This window comes from Pelobates fuscus, chromosome 12, assembly GCF_036172605.1.
Source record: "Pelobates fuscus isolate aPelFus1 chromosome 12, aPelFus1.pri, whole genome shotgun sequence".
NCBI classification, from domain to species: domain Eukaryota; kingdom Metazoa; phylum Chordata; class Amphibia; order Anura; family Pelobatidae; genus Pelobates; species Pelobates fuscus.
This window is the reverse complement of record NC_086328.1, coordinates 35,864,043-35,883,454: the sequence shown is the minus strand read 5'-3', so window position 1 is coordinate 35,883,454 and position 19,412 is coordinate 35,864,043. Positions and strand designations below refer to the sequence as shown.

Sequence of the window (19,412 nt, the reverse complement as noted above, 5' to 3'; positions counted from 1 at the left end):
GTTTCCTTAACCCCTTAAGGACACATGACGGAATATTTTCCTTTTTATTCCAGAAGTTGTGTCCTTAAGGGGTTAATTGATACGGTCAGCATGGAGTAGATGTATTTTGTAATTGGACAGTTCCTTAACCCCTTAAGGACACGTGACATGTGTGACAGGTCATGAATCCCTTTTATTCCAGAAGTTTGGTCCTTAAGGGGTTAAACTCTTTAGATGAAGCCCCCCCCCCATTTTGGCACTGAAATAGTTAAAATACATAAACCTGGCCTTTTATCCAGTGCAATAAGAGTCTCCTCCGGACAGCTCTGATCTAACTCCTGTGAAGTTATCAATACTGATGACTTTTGCCAATCAGACGCTTCTTATACAAAAGCATTAGGACACATTACCATGTGATGAGAAGCTCATTCACTTTTGCTTTGAGCTGAAAGAGTCAGGAGACTCCCGGACTATCTGATTGACAGCAGAAAGATGTTACTAAGGGGATTTATAAAAGTGCCAATTCCGCTTGAGTGTGGCACATAAAACAAGTCTACTGGAGCTGGATCATGCGTTTAACCCTTAATGTGGACAGACTGAAGGCATAACTAAACAACCTGCAATGGGCTGATCTGATCCAACCATAGTAAAAAAAACAAAGTTATCATGGAAGACCTCAACAGCATGGGAAAAGACATGTTGGCATACATTGTCCTATACCTAGACTTTCTGTATAATGTCCATACCACTCTGGTATGTACAGCCTGACAAAGAATTATGGGAATTGTAGTCCAGAAATATCTTGTAGGTCACAATTAGACACCCGTGTGACGTATTCAAACACCAGTCACGTTAAGACTTTTTTTTTGGATTTTGTGTTTTCACAGATGTATACCTATAAAAGTACACGTCATGTTAATAATCAGCACTCAACAAATAGCTTTACTCTATCACTCTATCAAACGGTACATGGACATCACTTCCCAGCCCGAAAATACAGTGGCAACCAAGCAAGCTTCAGGTTGTTTGACCTGGAATAAAGTCCTGTTTGAGTGTCTTTTGTGAGAAATACATTAAAACTAAATCACTTTTGTTATTTTTTTGTGATGGATAATAAATATTTGGCTCCATATTACAGAAGCCATCAAACACGGGACAGTAACGCAGCATGTCATGGTAAATGTCACTTTAAGCAACTGGCAATGTTTTGTCTTGAAAAGCCGTCTCACATAACAAGTCGATTAAAAATTTGACAATTTTCCATTTTAAAGGCACAGGAAATACAAAAAAGATTCAATTACATTTTGAGAAAACATACCTAAATCTCATTAACTGCACTGAATATACAGACAATGACAGTAAGATTAACTGACCTTAGTGATTAGATATGGGCTAATTTAATAATCACACAAATAAAGACAAGAGATTGTAAAGAGAGGGGATGTGGCCCACTATTTAAACCAATCAATAACACCAATGCCTTCATTCGCAGTGCAGTTTTGTATTACTGAATTATGGATTTTGTAATAGCGAGGTTCCAGTGCCTGCTAAAAATACACATTTGGCAGGATAAAGCGATAGTGAACAGGGCAAGAGCTGTTTAGTAACAAGGTGAGTTCTCCTTTAAATCAGACTATGAAAGCAAATTGGAGATTGCCCGGAGGAAACTTGAGAGTGATTCTGACGGAAAGCAGACACAGAGAACGTCGTAGGAGGACATGGTGACAAGGACAAGAAAAAACAAAAAAAACAGCAAAGAGTATGAAAGTCTATGAATTCATATTTTACAAAACAGTCCAGCCATTTTAATAACATAGGTCAAGGTGCCTGTAGCAGTTCTGGGCCAATAACGGTCATCTAGCATCACTTGGGGACCCCTGGTCCAATTCGGAAACATTGAATTTCACAATTAAGCCCAAGTCACGTAAGATGATAATAAGTCAAAGGCGTTTGTCCAGACCTGGCATAACTCTCAGCAGTTAAACACTAGGGAAACACTGAAAAGACTATTTAAAACATCACTTGTTATCTACACAACGTACGAGACGGCAGACCACCTGTTAAGTGAAAAAGACTATTATTTAGCACACAAAAGCAAATTTGGAGAGGAGGAAAGGTTTGGAAAATGTGTGGGTTTTTATTGATGGCTGTTAAAATGAGGAACTGTTGCTTTACATTGCTGAATGATCCATGCAAATGCCATATAATGTACAATGCTTCTATACCAACCCTTCAAGACTCAAGGACATTTTTTGCAATTAAAAACAATAAAACTATGATTTTTAAAGGGATACAAAAAAAGTATCCAATCAGAAAAAGAAAGTGAAATGCATGCTGTGTTCTAAGCATATGGACAAGTAATACAAAATAAAGTCAAGGAAAAAAAATAGGATAAAAGTCTTAAGAATAAAAGCAGGGTTTTAAAGAAATATTATTCACATTTCATATGACGCAGTGCTGTGTATGCAACTTTTTGATCAGACTTGACAGATGCCTTTAGGAAGGGTAGGCTGTAGGCCGACACCAAAATAAATGTACAATATAATGCATCCGAACCAATGTATTGTACTGTTAAGAGATGGGTGTGAAGTTCATGCGGATCTCCCCCAGTTTGGGATTAAAAGTCAGTAAGTAAGTGACGGAGGCGAAGGATTGCGTAGAAGCCAACGTGGGGTCCAGAACGGAACTGAAGAAATAAACGCCTTGTTTGCTGTGCGGGTACCAGAGGCAATTACCCTAGAAAAGGAGACACAACGAAAAAATTACAAATATACAACAGAGAAAGGGGTTTGCCTGAAAGTCATTAAATAACAGCCAAGTAATGGAAGGGCAAAGGTTGGAATAAAAAAATAAAAGGGGGGGGGGGAGCACAGGAAGAAATATCGGATTTGATGTAATGATGGAAAAGGGGGGGCTGGGGATGAGACATAGAAAGATCAAGGGACACGTGTTGGGGTACAGGGGAGCAGTTAAGTTAATGCACGTGTAGAGAACATTAAGGAGAGTGGACATATGGGTTCAGACATGGGGTGTAGGGATTGGATGGCAGAAAGAGAGAGAGAGGAGGACTGGTTTGGAGATGGGTAAAGGAAGTAGGTCTATCTTCACAAAGTATAACATTGTAGATACGATCTGCCCATTTCCCGTGGTATTTTGAAGTGTTTTAACCCATACAGCGATGACCGTAATTTTGCCACTGCCCCTTTTATTCGTATTACGATACTTTTAAAAGGTCCATACGTGGGTAAATAAATGATGGATTTCATGTAATTACTCCACGCACAATGATCTTTATGAACGGAAGCTAACCTTTTCTATTTGTTGTGGATCATTATCCTTGAGGAGGGACAAACTATCCTATTTGGGTTCCACTCTGGTGGTTTCATTGTTTAACTATGGCATTAATACTGGTGGTGTGTTACTTAAAGTGATTACAATGTGAATTCTGATAGCATTGTGGTTCATTTTAACGTGTATGGAGATTACGTGACCCAGGTGGTGCAACAGGTCAGAGTATCACTTACCCTCTCCTCCGAAACCTGAAGCAGTCCAGTACTGACCGAGATATCTTCTGTAAGCTGATATTCCATCCAAAGAACCATTCCATGAGACTCACCAGATCTGAGGGGGGACATTTAAAAAAAATAAAAAAATTAAACCTTTATAATGGCGTCCTCTGAACTGTAACCCTCAATTTCAACAATAATATTCGTTAAAATAACCATAAAAATGTAAAATTGTGTAATAACATTAAATTTTGGCTGGTTAAAGGGCAAATGTCTTCCTACCTCAAATCATCATTAGATTGTAAGCTTGTTTAACCAGGGGCTTCAAATATCCCCTTTCTTTAACTATAAAGAGCTGCGAAATATGTTGACGCTATATAAATAATAATAACAACTGAATAATAATAATAATACTTGGAATTCCCTAATGGAAGCATAAAGGGTATTCTTTTTAAAATGGTTAAAGGAACACTCTAGTGTCAGGAACACAAACCTGTATTTAGGTCCTTCGCCCCCCTGTCAGAGCAGTAAAAAGGTTTTTAAACTCACCTTTTCTCCCACTCGTCTCGCTGCGGCTGGTCCAATCTCACTGAACTCAGCACTGAACTAGGAAGCCCCACTAGTGGCCTCTGAGTGACTGCCACTAGTGTTACTAGGCACCAATGAACATGCTGGCTTTTCTTTGAAAAGGCAGTGTTTACATTAAAGAGCCTGCAGGGACAGACTAAACACAACAGAACAACTACATTAAGCTGCATTTGTTCTGGTGACTATAGTGTCCCTTTAAGTTATTTTATGTGTACTTACTTTTTCAGTTGCTCCTTGCAGTTACATATCCGGACATGCAGCCATTTATCTACTTCCTGGAGAGCTGGAAGGCTTACCTCCCTGGCACTACACATCGAATGATGGTACTCTACCAAAGAGCTGCATTTTGCCTCACCCAGCTCTCCATTATGGAGTAATCAAAGGTGCACACATTGTTTTAGCTGTTAAACTAGACTTAACAATATTCCACTTGTTATGCTAAAGATCAGTGGTTCCCAACCCAGTCCTCAAGTACCCCCTAACAGTCCAGGATTTAGGGATTACTCAGTTGTCTCTAAGGTGTTTTTAGAAATGAAAAAACAAAAACCAGCACTTTTGACACAACAGGGTAATCCCTAAATCCTGGACTGGTAGAATGTACTTCAGGACTGGGTTGGGAACCCCTCCTATAGATGGACAGAGCGGAGACCCCGATTCGGTACAAAGAATTTTAATTTGCCATTCATTCTCGAGAAATACAACAAGCATATGTGATTACAGCACCAATGCCCAAAAACATGGCTGGATAAATTAAAGGCAGATTTGCTAAACATCAAAATTAACTGAAACTGAATTGCTGCAAAATAGCAATCCATAGCCGCTAATTTAGCCTAAGACTGATTATGCCCTAACACTGACTGGCTTTGCACACTCTGCCCCCATTCACGTCCCTTTCTTTTACTTTGTGGTGCCAGGTAAAATGAAAATGTTCGTTAAAAGTGAAGTAACGATGTCACAGTTTGCATGATGGGAAATAAAAAAAAGTTCTTTATCAATGAGTTGTGAAAAGGGGTTACTTACACCATACACGTTTTATTCACTACAAATGGATCCCATCTTTTTATAAAGGTTACAGCTCTCTATCTGAAGGCTTAGAGCAGGACAGGTAGATCCCCAGATGTTGTAAAACTACAACTCCCATAATGCTTTGTATGTTGCTATAAAAAACACCTGGGATGCAACTGCAAAGGAATTCACACGCAGCCCTTCCCACGACCATCCTTAAAGGAGACCTGGAGAGTTCCAGGTAAACAAAAAAAAAATATATATACACACACACACACACACACCTTTTTGAAAAAACTATTTTATTTTACAGAGTTTTAGGTTATTCAAGGAAAAAACATTAACCTTTTCACTGCCAGAAATACGAGTACTGCCAAGCAATGGATCCCGCCCAAACTATCAAATACTCATGGAGTTTATAAATAAATGTAAAAAATAGAGAAACTTTCAGGGAACATTATGTTATGAAGACGTGTAATCTCTGTACCCTAGGCTCTCTTTGCTGTCAGATTTGGATTAGTAAGAAAACCGTGCCGTCAATGCAGGTATTGGGACACCCAGGTTATCTCTATAATAATCTAAAAGCCCAGGAGACACTGCTGAGAGATCCCCTCTGTGCCAGGCATGTGCAGAGCATCGTCATCGCAGCACGCTGTGCCCTACTCCTGTCTGGAGATCTCAGCCTGCAAGTCACAGAGCCTCCACAGAGAGGGAAAGCTAACAGAGATGCCTCCAGGTAGATCGCCGAGGACAGAATGGGAATTCTAAGCATCACCCTTCACATGCATTGCTACAGGAAGCAATGATATGATAATGGTTAGGGATAATAATTTATCTTAAGATGATACAGAGTATCAGCTTCTTATTATCTAGGGGTCACATTATACGAAGAGCAAAGATCATCGGATTTTTTTTATTCGACAGTCTTTATTTTTGCTCATTCCCTACAAAATAAAGACCAGTGTGCAAACATAATGTAAAGAAATGTAAAAATACAGCAGAGAGACTCATTTCAGTAAAGCGACATCTGTGGAAAGAGAATGTTACTTAAGGATAATAGCAGTAATGATACTATCCAGCATGAGAGCGAGATAGCAATATATCAAAGACATTGGCCTTATGTCCAGCAAGGTAAAATACCTAAAGAAGAAGTACTGGACCTGCGGTTTTCCAACGTAGTACAGGAGAGGTCAGGATAAAAGGTCAGGATTCGGTATTTTAAAGTGGTAAGTGGCATATCTTTATTGGCTGCTATGAATACTTGTTTGTTACAGCTTTTTTTAAACCGGACAATAACATCACAGCTCCCAACTGCTGGAGCATTAGCAGGTTTAGGGAAGTGAAGCACGTTGTGCAGCACTGACCCAGGAAGCACCTCTAATGGCCGTCTGATTGACTGCCAGTGGAGGTGTCCCTAGGCAGCAAGGTAATTGAAAAATCAGTGTTTATAGCAAAAAGCCTGCAGGGACAGGCAGTTATAACCAGAACAACTACTACTACTATGAAGCTGTTGTTGTTCTGGTGACTATAGCGTAATTTTAAATAGAAGACAATTCAATCACAAAAAGGAGAGTATGCACGTTCATTACAAAATTATTTTCATATGTCACTAACCTCACCAGGTTCAGTGAACCCTCAGACCTCATTTCATCAGCAGGGACAGGTTCTCGGAAGTCAAAGGTCATAAGTTTCGTTGGTTCGGAGAGGGCTCTGCAAGGATACTCCCAAAGTGGATGGGGCTCAGCCTCCTGTGATTCCCGAAAGTTTAGAGAATTCTGCAACAAAGTTGGTAATTAAATATATTTAAAAAAAAAAAAAAAAAGTAAAATAGAAGAATTTTTTAAGCTTGTGCTAGATTTAAAAATAAACTATTTTATACGCATACATTAAATTTTATGCTAACCAACTTTCTGCTTTATGGTGTACAATGCAACCTAGCGCGATCGCAAATCATGTGGCACAATGTATCAATGTTACCTATTATGGTGTTATAAATTAGATGGAAAACAAATAGTATATAACATATAAGCTCATTTCTTTAGGCCAAGATCCCCTTAAACATGCGCCACTATCATGCAGAAAAATCCAATTCAAATGCTCCCTGCTGTATTGTCATCTCTCTGACATACGCAACCACTACAAGCCTGCCGCCTGGGGACCAGATGGCAGAGAGATTTTAGCCAGTGCCATTTCTTAATAAGTAGCAATTCATATTTTAACTATTAGTAAACGTGTGTCCGTGTCATCGAATGCACCAAGGGACTGGACACAATTCTGCTCTTCCCTGCAGCTGTGTACAATCAACCACTGCAGAGTTCTGTCTAATATGAATTTCCTTTGTGAAACGAGGACCAGGAAATAAAGATATGTAAGCATGTGTATATATTTTAAAAGTGTACTTTGGATATATTGGGGCAGTTATGCAAGTAGAGATTATTTTACCTCTGCGAAATCTGTTCCTTTTGTGGCACAATTCTTTTTGCCCCACCACCCAAAGCTTCCAAGACTTGCCAACATTCACCAAAAAGGTGAAAAACATTAATTTTATGAAAGTGAATTACAATCAGTTAAGAGTATACCCTCCCAATAAGGCAGCCATCTGCGACATTGAGAGGTAAGGTACACACCTTGATCATATCGTCCATAATGCCGACATCGAACCCCTCGCAGATCCCACAAGGACTTCTGATCCTCCACAGATCCTTAAAACAATAAATGGAAAATTAATAGCGTTAATGACAAACTAAAACAAAAACAACCCACTTACTGGGTATAATTGAAGACCAATTAAAATGTGTTCTTTCCTTCAGCAAAAGCGGATTTCTTTTACTCGAGTTACTGAAAATGTAATTGCCCATTCAATAACCATCCGAAAAAAAAAAAAATGAACGAAATGATAATTAAAGAGCTGAAGCCTGAGAGATATTTTTAAAGTCTAGATTAACAAAAAAAAAAAAAAAATGTCATTTAGAAAACCAGTTTGGAGATTAGATGAGGTTTTTTTTTTCCTCCTCTCTCATACAATGAAATAAAATAACATTTATCAGAGAGCAGGGAAATTGCAAGACACCAAATGTAATCAGGAGGGCCAGCTCTTGCTGCAGGCCAGGCTGATCAAGTAATGGGTTGCAGACGATTCTATTGAAGGCGTATGGAGCGTGACTGCTACATAGAGGGACAGGACTTCAACAGGGAGCAGATAAACCACATATTTAAAATGAACAGAGATAATAACAGAAGCTACACAGTGGGAGAGAGCACCACTGCAGGATGGATAATTATTTATGGTTTTGTTTGGTTTACTTTTCTCATAGCACATAGTATATGTATGTACACACACACACACAGACACCCCAATGGACGTATGGTGGGGGAAAAGTGATTGAAAACCCCCTTCCACCTGAAGTCAGTGGATAGTAAATGCATTGTTAAGCACAGATCTGTAAACATCAATGAAGCCATAAGACTTGATTTTCCCAAAGAAATCTCACATTTGCAGTGTTGCAAAAACTGCAAGGGATTCTGGGTTGGCATATGCAAATAAGTTCAACACTGAACCACTGTTTAGCCTTATTTATTCCACTTTTTACATGGATTCCTTACAGTATAGTTCTGCTGTATACAACACAACTCAGGAAGAGGTTCAAAGCCATATAACCACTCATGGACAGCTGTTGGTTTGTGCTCAACAAGTAACGCCAAACCTCAATAGCAAGCCACTAACCAACCTCATGCTGATGAGTTCCATTAACAATGAAAAGGCCATCCATGAATGGTTGTGTTTAAAAGCGGTTGTATACAGCAGACATATACACCAAGAAATCCATGTATAAAGTGTAATATATCAGAACACGAGAAAGTGGAGAAATACCAAGGGCTAAAAGAGAAGCTAGAAAGGATGTGGAAAGTGAAGACCCTGTTTACGCCTTTAGTTGGCACCCTCATTCTTTAAACTTTAATATACTATGGACACCTTGGGATATGTTGGTAGCATGAGTACCCAAATGAGAACTGTTTAAATGATCACAGTGGCCACCCGATGTGACCTATATCCTGAACTCTGGTGGCTTGGGTGGCCACCCGGTGTGACCTATATCCTGAACTTTGGCTTGGGTGGCCACCCGGTGTGACGTATATCCTGAACTCTGGATAGGTTTTAATTTGGCGTTTTCATTCTTCCCCAAAGCAGTCACCTTTTCTTTAGATTAAATGTTCAGAAAATGCTGCAACACGTCAGGTCTCCAACTAAGCCATTTCAGTTTGTCCTAAACAGTTTTACTAATGTGAAAGGTGGTAGGTACTTCCACATGTGATATGCCAGCAAGTTCCCTCCGCACAAGAGATACAGCAACCCTAGACTATCGTTTCTGTCTTCTTTTGGGCTTCATCAGTGAGGTGTAGCTGATATGCCTCTAGGCACAGTGAGCACGGGGTCCACGTCTGGATTACCCTTTTAACTTGGGGTGAGCCAAGTTAATGCATTGAAGCAAAAAAAGAAAGAATGAGAACTCTGAGAACGGACAAAAGCTTAGAGAGACTCGATAGCTTGCCCTTCGGTACAACCATTGCCCGGAAATCTATTTCATGTGTTTAGACTGAAAGAAAGGAGATTTAGTCTAAGGCAAAGGAAATTTGATGGATAGGTCTCTTTTCAGCTATGTAACTATCTATGATTTCTACTACGTATACACCATTCTAATTGAGGATTTTTTTCATGTTTCATAATAGCGTGTCACTTGCCAGACAGTAGTCCTCAACCTCTGGCCAATTAATTTCCAGGGAGTTTCTTTTTTTATTCTTTATTCTTGTTTAGAACAGGATCCCACAAGAAAATGCAATGCCATCAGTTGGCGTGTTCAGGGATAGCATTCAGATGTATTCCGTAAACAAAGCTCCTGAGCAGGTGGAAATAGTTGAGGTATTGACTCAATAAGTCTGCTAGCCTCCTCTCAAGGTCTTCAAGCTGAGCTCCACATTGCATATATAAATCTTAACATTCTAAAAGGTAATATGCATCAACAATTATTTTTTCAAATGTCCTCCATACCAGAAGGCTTAGCAATTAGATTCTCATCCAACACAGACAATTTTTCAAAACCTTTAACAAAATAAACATATCTGGCTGTTTTGTATGCCTTCTATTTTAGGATGAAGTGGGATGAAGATGCAGACATAGAATTCCATGGCAACTATGTGCCTTTTCTGTCTGCATTTCACTCCTATTTAAGGATATATGTACCTGCATTCTCTTTATTGTTGAACTGAGAGATATTCCCTATGACCAGGAACTCGTTTTTTTTTAGTAGGATATACAAATAGATAACTCAAATTTAAAGTGAGTTCACCCATGCAGCTGGCAAGCTTTTATCCACCTAGCAGCAAGATTCTAGCATGATTCACGGACATTCTGAACAGCCAATGTATAGGTAAGACGCCAGATTAAATGTTCAGCTCCTGGTGTTGGCCAGGTTCTTTAAAAAAAAATAAGCCAGCATGGCTTTTGTTAACTACAGTTCCTGGGACTTATGAAGGGCCTTCATTCCACAGTCAGCCTCCATTCCACAGAGTAGGAAGCACGTGTTGCAACATATTCAGACATTGGCAATAAAACTTTTTTTGCCTCTCTGGGAAGGAAAAAAAAAAGGACAGAAGTGAATGAACCTGAGATAATTGAGTTAACAGTTCATAAAGTTAATACTCAGACGTGGTGGCCCTGGGGAAGGAACTGCTCTTGTTCTGGTAATCAACCCATGCAGATGTACCCTGTATAAATATGTGTGAGTTGGTTGAATAGAGTACAAAGTACACTCTGTTTTCACCCTTCATCAAGTTTTGGCTGATGTTTGGGTGAGCTGCTATAATCATTGAAGATGTCCTACTTAAAAAGAAGGGATATTAACGGAGATACTCAGGCTGAGTACCGAGCTCTCTCACAAAAATAATTGATTTTTCTAAGTAATCGATTACAGCGGATATCTTTACCGGTTCTCCAAAGTCTGGAAAAGGCATATCATATTAATTCGGCTACAGGAAACATCACACAATAAATAAAAAAATAATGCAGCAGTCCCCAGTGTGTGATTACAGTTTGATTAACAGAGAAGGAGGTCAAAACTTACAAAGTAAACACACTGTGCTGTAAGATCTAAATGAAAATGAAACCATTTGTGTAAGTCACAGCCATGGGAGGTGTGGGTAGGGCAACTGAGAACTGAGCAGTGAAACCGCATGGACATAATCTATACAACAAAATCACTTAAGTTAATATCGTGTTGGTGTTTAGAGTATCCCTTAGATCCTTTGAGGATTCTTTCTATAGAGCTGACAATGGAACCTGGTGCACCTTACGTGAACATAGAGTTCACTAGGATAACAGTGAGAAATATTCGGACATCCACAGTAAAATTGAGAGACTCCACACTCTTTTAATCATTATACATAACATATACAGCCAAACACCCAACAAGTAGACCCATCAATGTTACAACACTAATGGTATCTTTGGAAATCCTTTCTCCATTTCCCAACACTTTATTTTAATGAGTGTTCATTTACTTTATAATTGGGACATTCATTAAGCTACCTGGCCAAACCCATGCTATGTGTTGCGACAGAGGGGAGTTTAAATATGGATTTGTACGACTATGCCATCTATAGGAATCCTGTTTTGTTATCAGTGAAATTACTGTAATGGTTAAATGTCCTATACTAACTCATAGTTGCTATTTTTCGAAATAATAACTAAGTTAGTGTTCATTATATTTACCCCGGCCAAAAGAAAAATGATTTAACCCTGCCCAACACTGGTCTGGTAGTGAAGATGTTAAGATATCTACAATGACTAGAGATGGACTGATGATTGGCCTGGCTTTCATATCAAGGCACTTGCTCCATGATAACAGATAAGGAGCTCGATATCTTAAGACAGGATATTAATGGACAGAGCTGGGGGTTTTCAGGATTTTTCAATATTTAAAAAAAAAACTAAAACAAAAAACAACCTTTACATTTTACAAACTGTAAATTTACATTTCTCATAGCACTGGTGGCAGTAGTCATGGATGGTCGGTTGCATTTAAGCCACTTACCGGACATGTAGCACTGAAAAGGCTAAACAAAATGCAGTGCCCCCCATTCAAGCATTCTATACTATTTATATATTATATAAAGGCAAACTCAACCCTCAGCCAGCAGTAAGTAACAAGCTATTGGAAGGAAACCTGGTAGGAAGGGAAAGAAATAAAGACTGTCACTTATACTATGGGAAATTACATTTATGGCAGATGAATTCTAGTTTTACCATACATCCAAGCGACAGTCATCACAAATGGGACATGGAAAGCCAAGACACTGGGCTGGAAACATTTTTTACTTGGAGAACCCAGAATACAGGAGTCCATGGATTATTGCTCGTGAATCACAAAGTACACTATCGCCCCCTAATGGCACAGCTAACTGAATCCGGAACGGCACAAGTCAAAAACCATTAAGTTAAAATCTAATTATTATCTGTGGTGTGAAAAAAGATAAAATTAGTAGGAGTGATTCCATGACAATAGCCACGTGTGACATAACATACATATACACACACATCCACACAGCCATATACATACTCAGAAAATGTATTAACTAGCATTATGCGGTGATGAATACAGGCCATTGAAACAGAAAATAAAACAACACTGGATGTAATAAAAGGTTTCCATCAATCCTATACACCAGTGGTTCCCAAACTTTTTAGGTTCAAGGCGCCCTTAATATTTCAATATTTTTCCAAGGCACCCCAAGTCAAAACAATTTCTAGGTTGTATATATGTACAGCGCTGCGGCATATACTGGGCCCCTAGTCTTGCGAGTGGCACTAGTAGATTATTTAAAGAAACAATCCAGACACAATAACCACTATATTATGTTGTAGTGGTTATGATGCCAGTAGTGCCCTCGCAGGGTAAGTAGTCAAACTGTTTAAGAACAGTTTGACAACTTACCTGGGGTCTGTAGTATGAGGGGTAATGTGTGTGTGTGAGTGGTAGAGTATGTGTGGGAGGGTTGTAGTGTGCGTGATGTGTGTACAGGGGTGCAGTATGCGTGTATGTGAGGGGTGCAGTGTGTGTACAGGGGTGCATTGTGTTTGTGAAGGATGTGGGGCAGTTTGTGCATGAGGGGTACAGTGTGTGTGTATGTATGGGGGATAAGTGTATGTGTGTATGAGGGATAAGTGTGTGTGTGTGTGTATATATGAGTGGGCAGTGTGTGTGTGTGTGTGTATGAGGGGGCAGTGTGTGTGCGTGTGTGTATGAGGGGGCAGTGTGTGTGCGTGTGTGTATGAGGGGGCAGTGTGTGTGTGTGTGTGTGTGTATAGGGGGGGCAGTGTGTATTATGGGGGGTGTGTGGGCATGGGGGCATTGTGTGATTGTGTGTATTATGGGGGATGTGTGTGTGTGTGTATTATGGGGGGGCAGTGTGTGTGTGTATGTGTGGCAGTTTGTGCATGAGGGGGACAGGTTGTGTGAGGGGTACAGTGTGTGTGTACGGGGGGGGGCATTGTGTGTATATGGGGGGGGAAAGTGTGTGTATACGGGGGGGGGGGGAGAGTGTGTGTATACGGGGGGCAGTGTGTGTGTATACGGGGGGGGGCAGTGTGTGTGTATACGGGGGGGGAGGCAGTGTGTGTATACGGGGGGGGGGTGCAGTGTGTGTATACGGGGGGGGGCAGTGTGTGTATACGGGGGGGGGGGCAGTGTGTGTATACGGGGGGGGGGGGCAGTGTGTGTATACATGGGGGGGGCAGTGTGTGTGTGTATGCAGTGTGACAGGGTACATAATCCTGCTGAAAGAGGCCACTGCCATCAGGGAGCACCAGTGCATGAAGCGATGTATGTAGTCTGAAAAAAATCTCTAGATAGGTGGTACGTGTCAAAATACTTTACCAGGTAATCGCTTAATGAGAGGCCACCGCATCTTGCACTGAATTGAAAATAAAATCATAACCAGTGTTTGTGTATCCCTTCAACAATTAAAAGCACAGAGCAACCCATGCAGGGGTTCCACAAAATGGATGGCTGTCTGAGCCTGAATTGTGACTGAAGAGAAGCTTCACTGGACAAGTAGCCTGAATATTGGACAGTGATCTGCCATCGCCAAGCCCAAACGAAAACAGTCTGGGCTTTCTCCCACTACCATCTGACGGTACAGCTAAATTAAAAACAGGAAAGTAACTCTACTTGACCTGTCTGTCCTGAGGACAGGTAGACAATGGGCAGCTTAGGGTGGTCTTGTCCATTTTAAAGGGACACTATAGTCACCAAAACAACCTTAGTTTAATAAAGAAGTTATGGTGCATAGCTCATGCCTCTGATTTAACTCCTAAATAGCGGAGAATTGAGCAGTGAGACTTCAGTTTTGTTTCTATCCATGCACCTCTAGCCACACCTGACCTGGCTGAGACTGACACAGTTGGCATGAAAACAAAATCATTTTTCAATCAGATATAACTTACTTCAAAAGTTTTTATCTCCTCTACATGTGGGTTCCCAAGGAAAGCAGAGCACTGTTGCGCACAGGGTGTCCAGCAATACTCAACTCCATCTGGGTCTGAGACAAGACAGCAAATAAATATGGCTTGGCGTCCTCTCCGTCTCCCTTAATGCCATACTTGAGAAACAGGGCCTTTGTTCCGGGGATGAAAGCCCAGGACTTCAAAAATATGGAAAAGGCTGGTTCACAACAGATCTGTCACTAAAGACGGGCGGCTGCTAACATTTGCCGAACTTAAACATAGAACGACGATGAGACCATCAGACTTCTTCAGATTTTTACAACTAAGAGATTATGCACTACAAAAACACGTAAAAGACGCAGCAAACAAACCATTAACCTTTTTCGAAAAGATATGTTTGGAAGAAGCCCCCCAAAAGAGCCTGATCACATCCATATATGCACAGCTCAGTTCAGGAACCAAGGAGTGGGGCAATCTCATACCTGGGGGGAGGTGTTAAGAGGGCATAAAATGGCAATACACATAGGAAGCAAACATGACAACGTCCATATGTGTCTCCCTGCAGGAACATTCATACAAGGTTCTGTTCTGGTGGTACACCACACCGGTCAAGCTCTATCACATGAAGAGATCACCTACATGTCTGTTGGAAGGGCTGTGGAATGAAAGGCACATATATTCATATGTGGTGGGAGTGTCCTAAAATACAAAATTTCTGGCAGGTAGTGAAGGATCTAATCACCCACATATTCCAGAGGAGACTGGAACCAGATCCATGGGTATACCTCTTGCCAAGACCTGTAGAAGACTGGTTGAGAGTCGAACAACAACTTCTACATAAACTAACCCTAGCGGCCAGAAGGGCTATTACACAGGTCTGGCTCCAACCAGAAGTCCCCAAACATGGTCCTTCCAAAAATAAGAGACACATAACTGATGGACAAACTCACTGCACAGGTCAGAGATACCCATAAGCAATTCGAAAAGGTGTGGGAGCCATGGGTCAACAGTGACTTCACTGATTAGGTCAGAAAACACATGAGACTACCGCCAGACCGAAAGACAGAGAAAATGATACACTCTAGGAGAAATCAGACCCAAGACAGGTGCACACGGGTGTCCTACCTATACCACACCTAAATGATAGTCTACTATAGACAACTCATTCTTAATGTTCTTTCTTGCTACTAACTTTCTCTTCCTCACAAAGGATAGGGAAAACATCACAATAAGTATAAAGCGTAAAAGACTAGCTTCCTTACAAATCTCAAGGATATAAAAGCATAACAACAGAGGAGGAATAACGTCCTAAACTACACTTCCCAGTTTTATATGGACTATCACTACTATACTGTTCTTAAAAAACACACACAAAACAGTTGGCGACAATATCGCTGTAGGTTCACTAACACATGTTAAAGCATCAAGATATAAGCAGTTACAAAATACCTGGATGTGTTCACCTACTCGAATAATGTATAAATAAATAAAATTGAACATGAATTACATGCGGGAGGCTCCTGCGGGGTCTAGCAAGCTATTAGAGCAGGAGATAAGAAATTCTAAATTAAACAGAATTAGCAATAAAGGAAGTGTAAACATTAGTTCTTGATTTACAGGAAGTGTTTAGCAAGGCGGTGCAAGTCACTTGCAGGGAGGTGTGATTAAGGCTGCATAAACAAAGTGATTTAAAGGAACACTATAGTCACCTAAATTACTTTAGCTAAATAAAGCAGTTTTAGTGTATAGATCATTCCCCGGCAATTTCACTGCTCAATTCACTGTCATTTAGGAGTTAAATCACTTTGTTTCTGTTTATGCAGCCCTAGCCACACCTCCCCTGGCTATGATTGACAAAGCCTGCATGAAAAAAAAACTGGTTTCACTTTCAAACAGATGTAATTTACCTTCAATAATTGTATCTCAATCTCTAACTTGAACTTTAATCACATACAGGAGGCTCTTGCAGGGTCTATCAAGCTATTAACATAGCAGGGGATAAGAAAATCTTAATTGAACAGAACTTGCAATAAAGAAAGCCTAAATAGGGCTCTCTTTACAGGAAGTGTTTATGGAAGGCTGTGCAAGTCACATGCAGGGAGGTGTGACTAGGGTTCATAAACAAAGGGATTTAACTCCTAAATGGCAGAGGATTGAGCAGTGAGGCTGCAGGGGCATGTTCTATACACCAAAACTGCTTAATTAAGCTAAAGTTGTTCAGGTGACTATAGTGTCCCTTTAATTCCTAATTAAAAGAGAATTGAGTAGGAAGACTGCTGGGGTATGATCTACACACCAAATCTGCTTTATGGTGACTATAGTGTCCCTTTAAGGCTAGGAAGGGATGAGTCTGGGTGTGAGAATTGCATTTTGGTTTTTAACTTTTGTCAGGGCTACCTACCCTATGAAAGAGGAATGGTCAACACACCGTTGATGACTGCCCCTTGGATGCATGGAAAAGGTACGTTTAATGTTGCACTTATGACTTAATGGAAAAAAATTCTTTCTGCTAAAATGTTTAAATGCTGCGTAAAAAATGTGCTTTTCAGTCTCACTGGTTTTCTCACCTTGAATTCTACGGCCAAGACATAGAGAGAGGCATGGAGGGGAAACACTGTGAAGTCCTTAGCAAGGTTGTCCGATAGGGCCGTGCGGGAGTACCAAAAATACAGGTTGTGCCAGGGCAGAAGGCTTGTGGTGAAGAAAGGTTCTCCAATTAAAGCAGAGATCTAAAGTCAACAGAGAGACAAAGTTTGTCAGAGGGGAACTGACTATGTTTCTAGTTCAAGAGCTTGTAGTCTGGCTGAGCATCATGGGAAATAGAAGTCACAAAGACCTGAAGGCTCAATATTAATCTGCACTAGTCTAGAACCTGGTCTTGAGGCCTACTGATAGCGTACATAGCCAGAAACATTACAGCTGTTTGTAATGGTCTTTAAAAAAAAAAAAAAAAAAAAATTAATATTTGCCATGTAGTTTTTACTATATTTTCTCATTTGCAAAGTTTAAGTAGTTGTACAAAGTTGTAAAAAAAAAAAAAAAAAAAAAAAAAAACAGCTGGTTTGCTCTGTCATATCTGGCCACAATCCAAAGTATAATGGTCTTGGCCAGTCTATTATAAATTCGTAAACATTTTCGTATTTACAGCCATGCAAACTAACCTCATAAAAAATAAAATTTACATTATTTCAGAATCATGCTGAATTGTAACTAGTCTAAGTGAATGTGAGATGAACCGTGGCAGCTTCAAATGTATCCAGCCATTTTCGATATGTGGCTGTCAAACTACGGCTCTCCAGGTGTTGCTAAACTACAACATCCATAATGCTCAGCAAATCCCACGCAAAGCATTGTGGGAGGCTCAAAAACATCGGGAGAGCTTCAGCTGGATATCCCAGTAAAGAAGATTTGCTTTCTGATTCAATCAATGTAGAACATAAACTGCCAGATGTTTTATACATGAATCTGGAGTTAGAGCCATACCTTCCGGTCTTGGAGGTCAGCAGCTGTGAGACTATCCGCAGATTTCCGTAGAACTCCAATTTTATTTTCAATTTGATTGGCCTGGAAAAGCTGCAACAGAAAAAACATTAATATAGGACTGTATTATAATCAACGCGCATTTTATGTAATGTATTTTATTCCTACTAAAGTAGGATAATATTGGAAAACAGAATGACTCTTAGTTCTCCTTAAAAGAGGTCTTAAATCGAGGTCTAAGTGTTTCGTAGTTTAGGGGCCACTTAAGACGTGACAGTACATGCAAGAGTATAGACTTTATTATTGAATAAATCATTGGTAATCATTATATCATCCTTAAAAAGATTACACCGTTGGTAACTGAGGTTTAAGCATTCACTGGCATATGGTGCATTAAGTGATCTTAATAGATACCTAACTATCAACCATAAACCTTAAACATTGACATGATTTTATTCTATAATTGATTGCAATTCTACAATCCTCTAGACCAGGGGTTCACAACCCAGTCCTCAAGCACCCCCTTCCAGTCCAGGATTTAGGGATTACCCTTTTGTGTCTAAAGTGTTTTTTTTTTCTTTTTAAAAACAAACACCTTAGACACAACTAGGTAATCCCTAAATCGTGGACTGTTAGGGGGTACTTGAGGACAGAGTTGGGAACTACTGCTCTAGACTGTAAGCTTATTTGAGCAGGGTTCTCATCCAGCTATTGTTCCTAGAACATTTTGTAATCATCTCATTTATTGTTAAATTTCCCTCTTTATACTATTGTGAAGCTCTGCGGAATAAGTTGGCGCTATATAAATACCAATAATAATATTACTCTCAAGCACTATCCTATTTAATCCCTTTCTATAATGTCTTAATCCCATTTATATTCAGTATGTACGATGTTTCTTACCAAAACCTTGTTGAAGATGGGCTTTGTTTTTTGCCGATGCATTTTACTCAAAGAACTCAAAAGTGTACACCCTTGCCCTATAGTGTAGAATGAGTGCACCAGAAAAAGAAAAACAGGATGGAAGACTATTAAAAGGGAAACTATAGTGCCACAAAAACAAAGTTGTTTTCCTTAACACTTTATCTCCCTATAGGACCCACCTCTATGGTGCATAAGGGGTTTACCCGCTTCCAGCGCTGATGTGCCTTGGCATTGGTTCGGGCTTTGTCTCCGCTCGCATTAGTATTTCGCCCACAGGAAAGCATGAATAATGTTTTCCTATGGGGCGTTATATGACACTGGATGTCCTTATGCATAGCGTGAGGACAATCCAGCATCAGGTAGGCGACCAAAGATTGCATAAACACCCGTATGTCCCCTAGTGGCTGTCTATTAGACAGCTACTAGAGGTG

The 19,412-nt window shown here is 40.1% G+C and overlaps 1 protein-coding gene across 2 annotated transcripts in view; it reads right to left on the bottom strand.

Moving 5' to 3' along the window:
- Positions 1–2,091: 2,091 nt before the first annotated feature.
- Positions 2,092–19,412, bottom strand: part of PRMT7 (protein arginine methyltransferase 7) — a 32,304-nt gene continuing 14,983 nt past the window's right edge. For both annotated transcript variants that reach the window (XM_063438697.1, XM_063438698.1), the window contains 6 exons: positions 18,061–18,150; positions 17,145–17,306; positions 7,706–7,780; positions 6,693–6,853; positions 3,504–3,600; positions 2,092–2,715 (listed from right to left, as the gene is read on the bottom strand). In XM_063438697.1, coding sequence (XP_063294767.1) covers positions 2,551–2,715; positions 3,504–3,600; positions 6,693–6,853; positions 7,706–7,780; positions 17,145–17,306; positions 18,061–18,150 — 750 coding nt within the window. In that variant the 3' untranslated portion in view covers positions 2,092–2,550. The remainder of the gene's footprint in view (positions 2,716–3,503; positions 3,601–6,692; positions 6,854–7,705; positions 7,781–17,144; positions 17,307–18,060; positions 18,151–19,412) is intronic.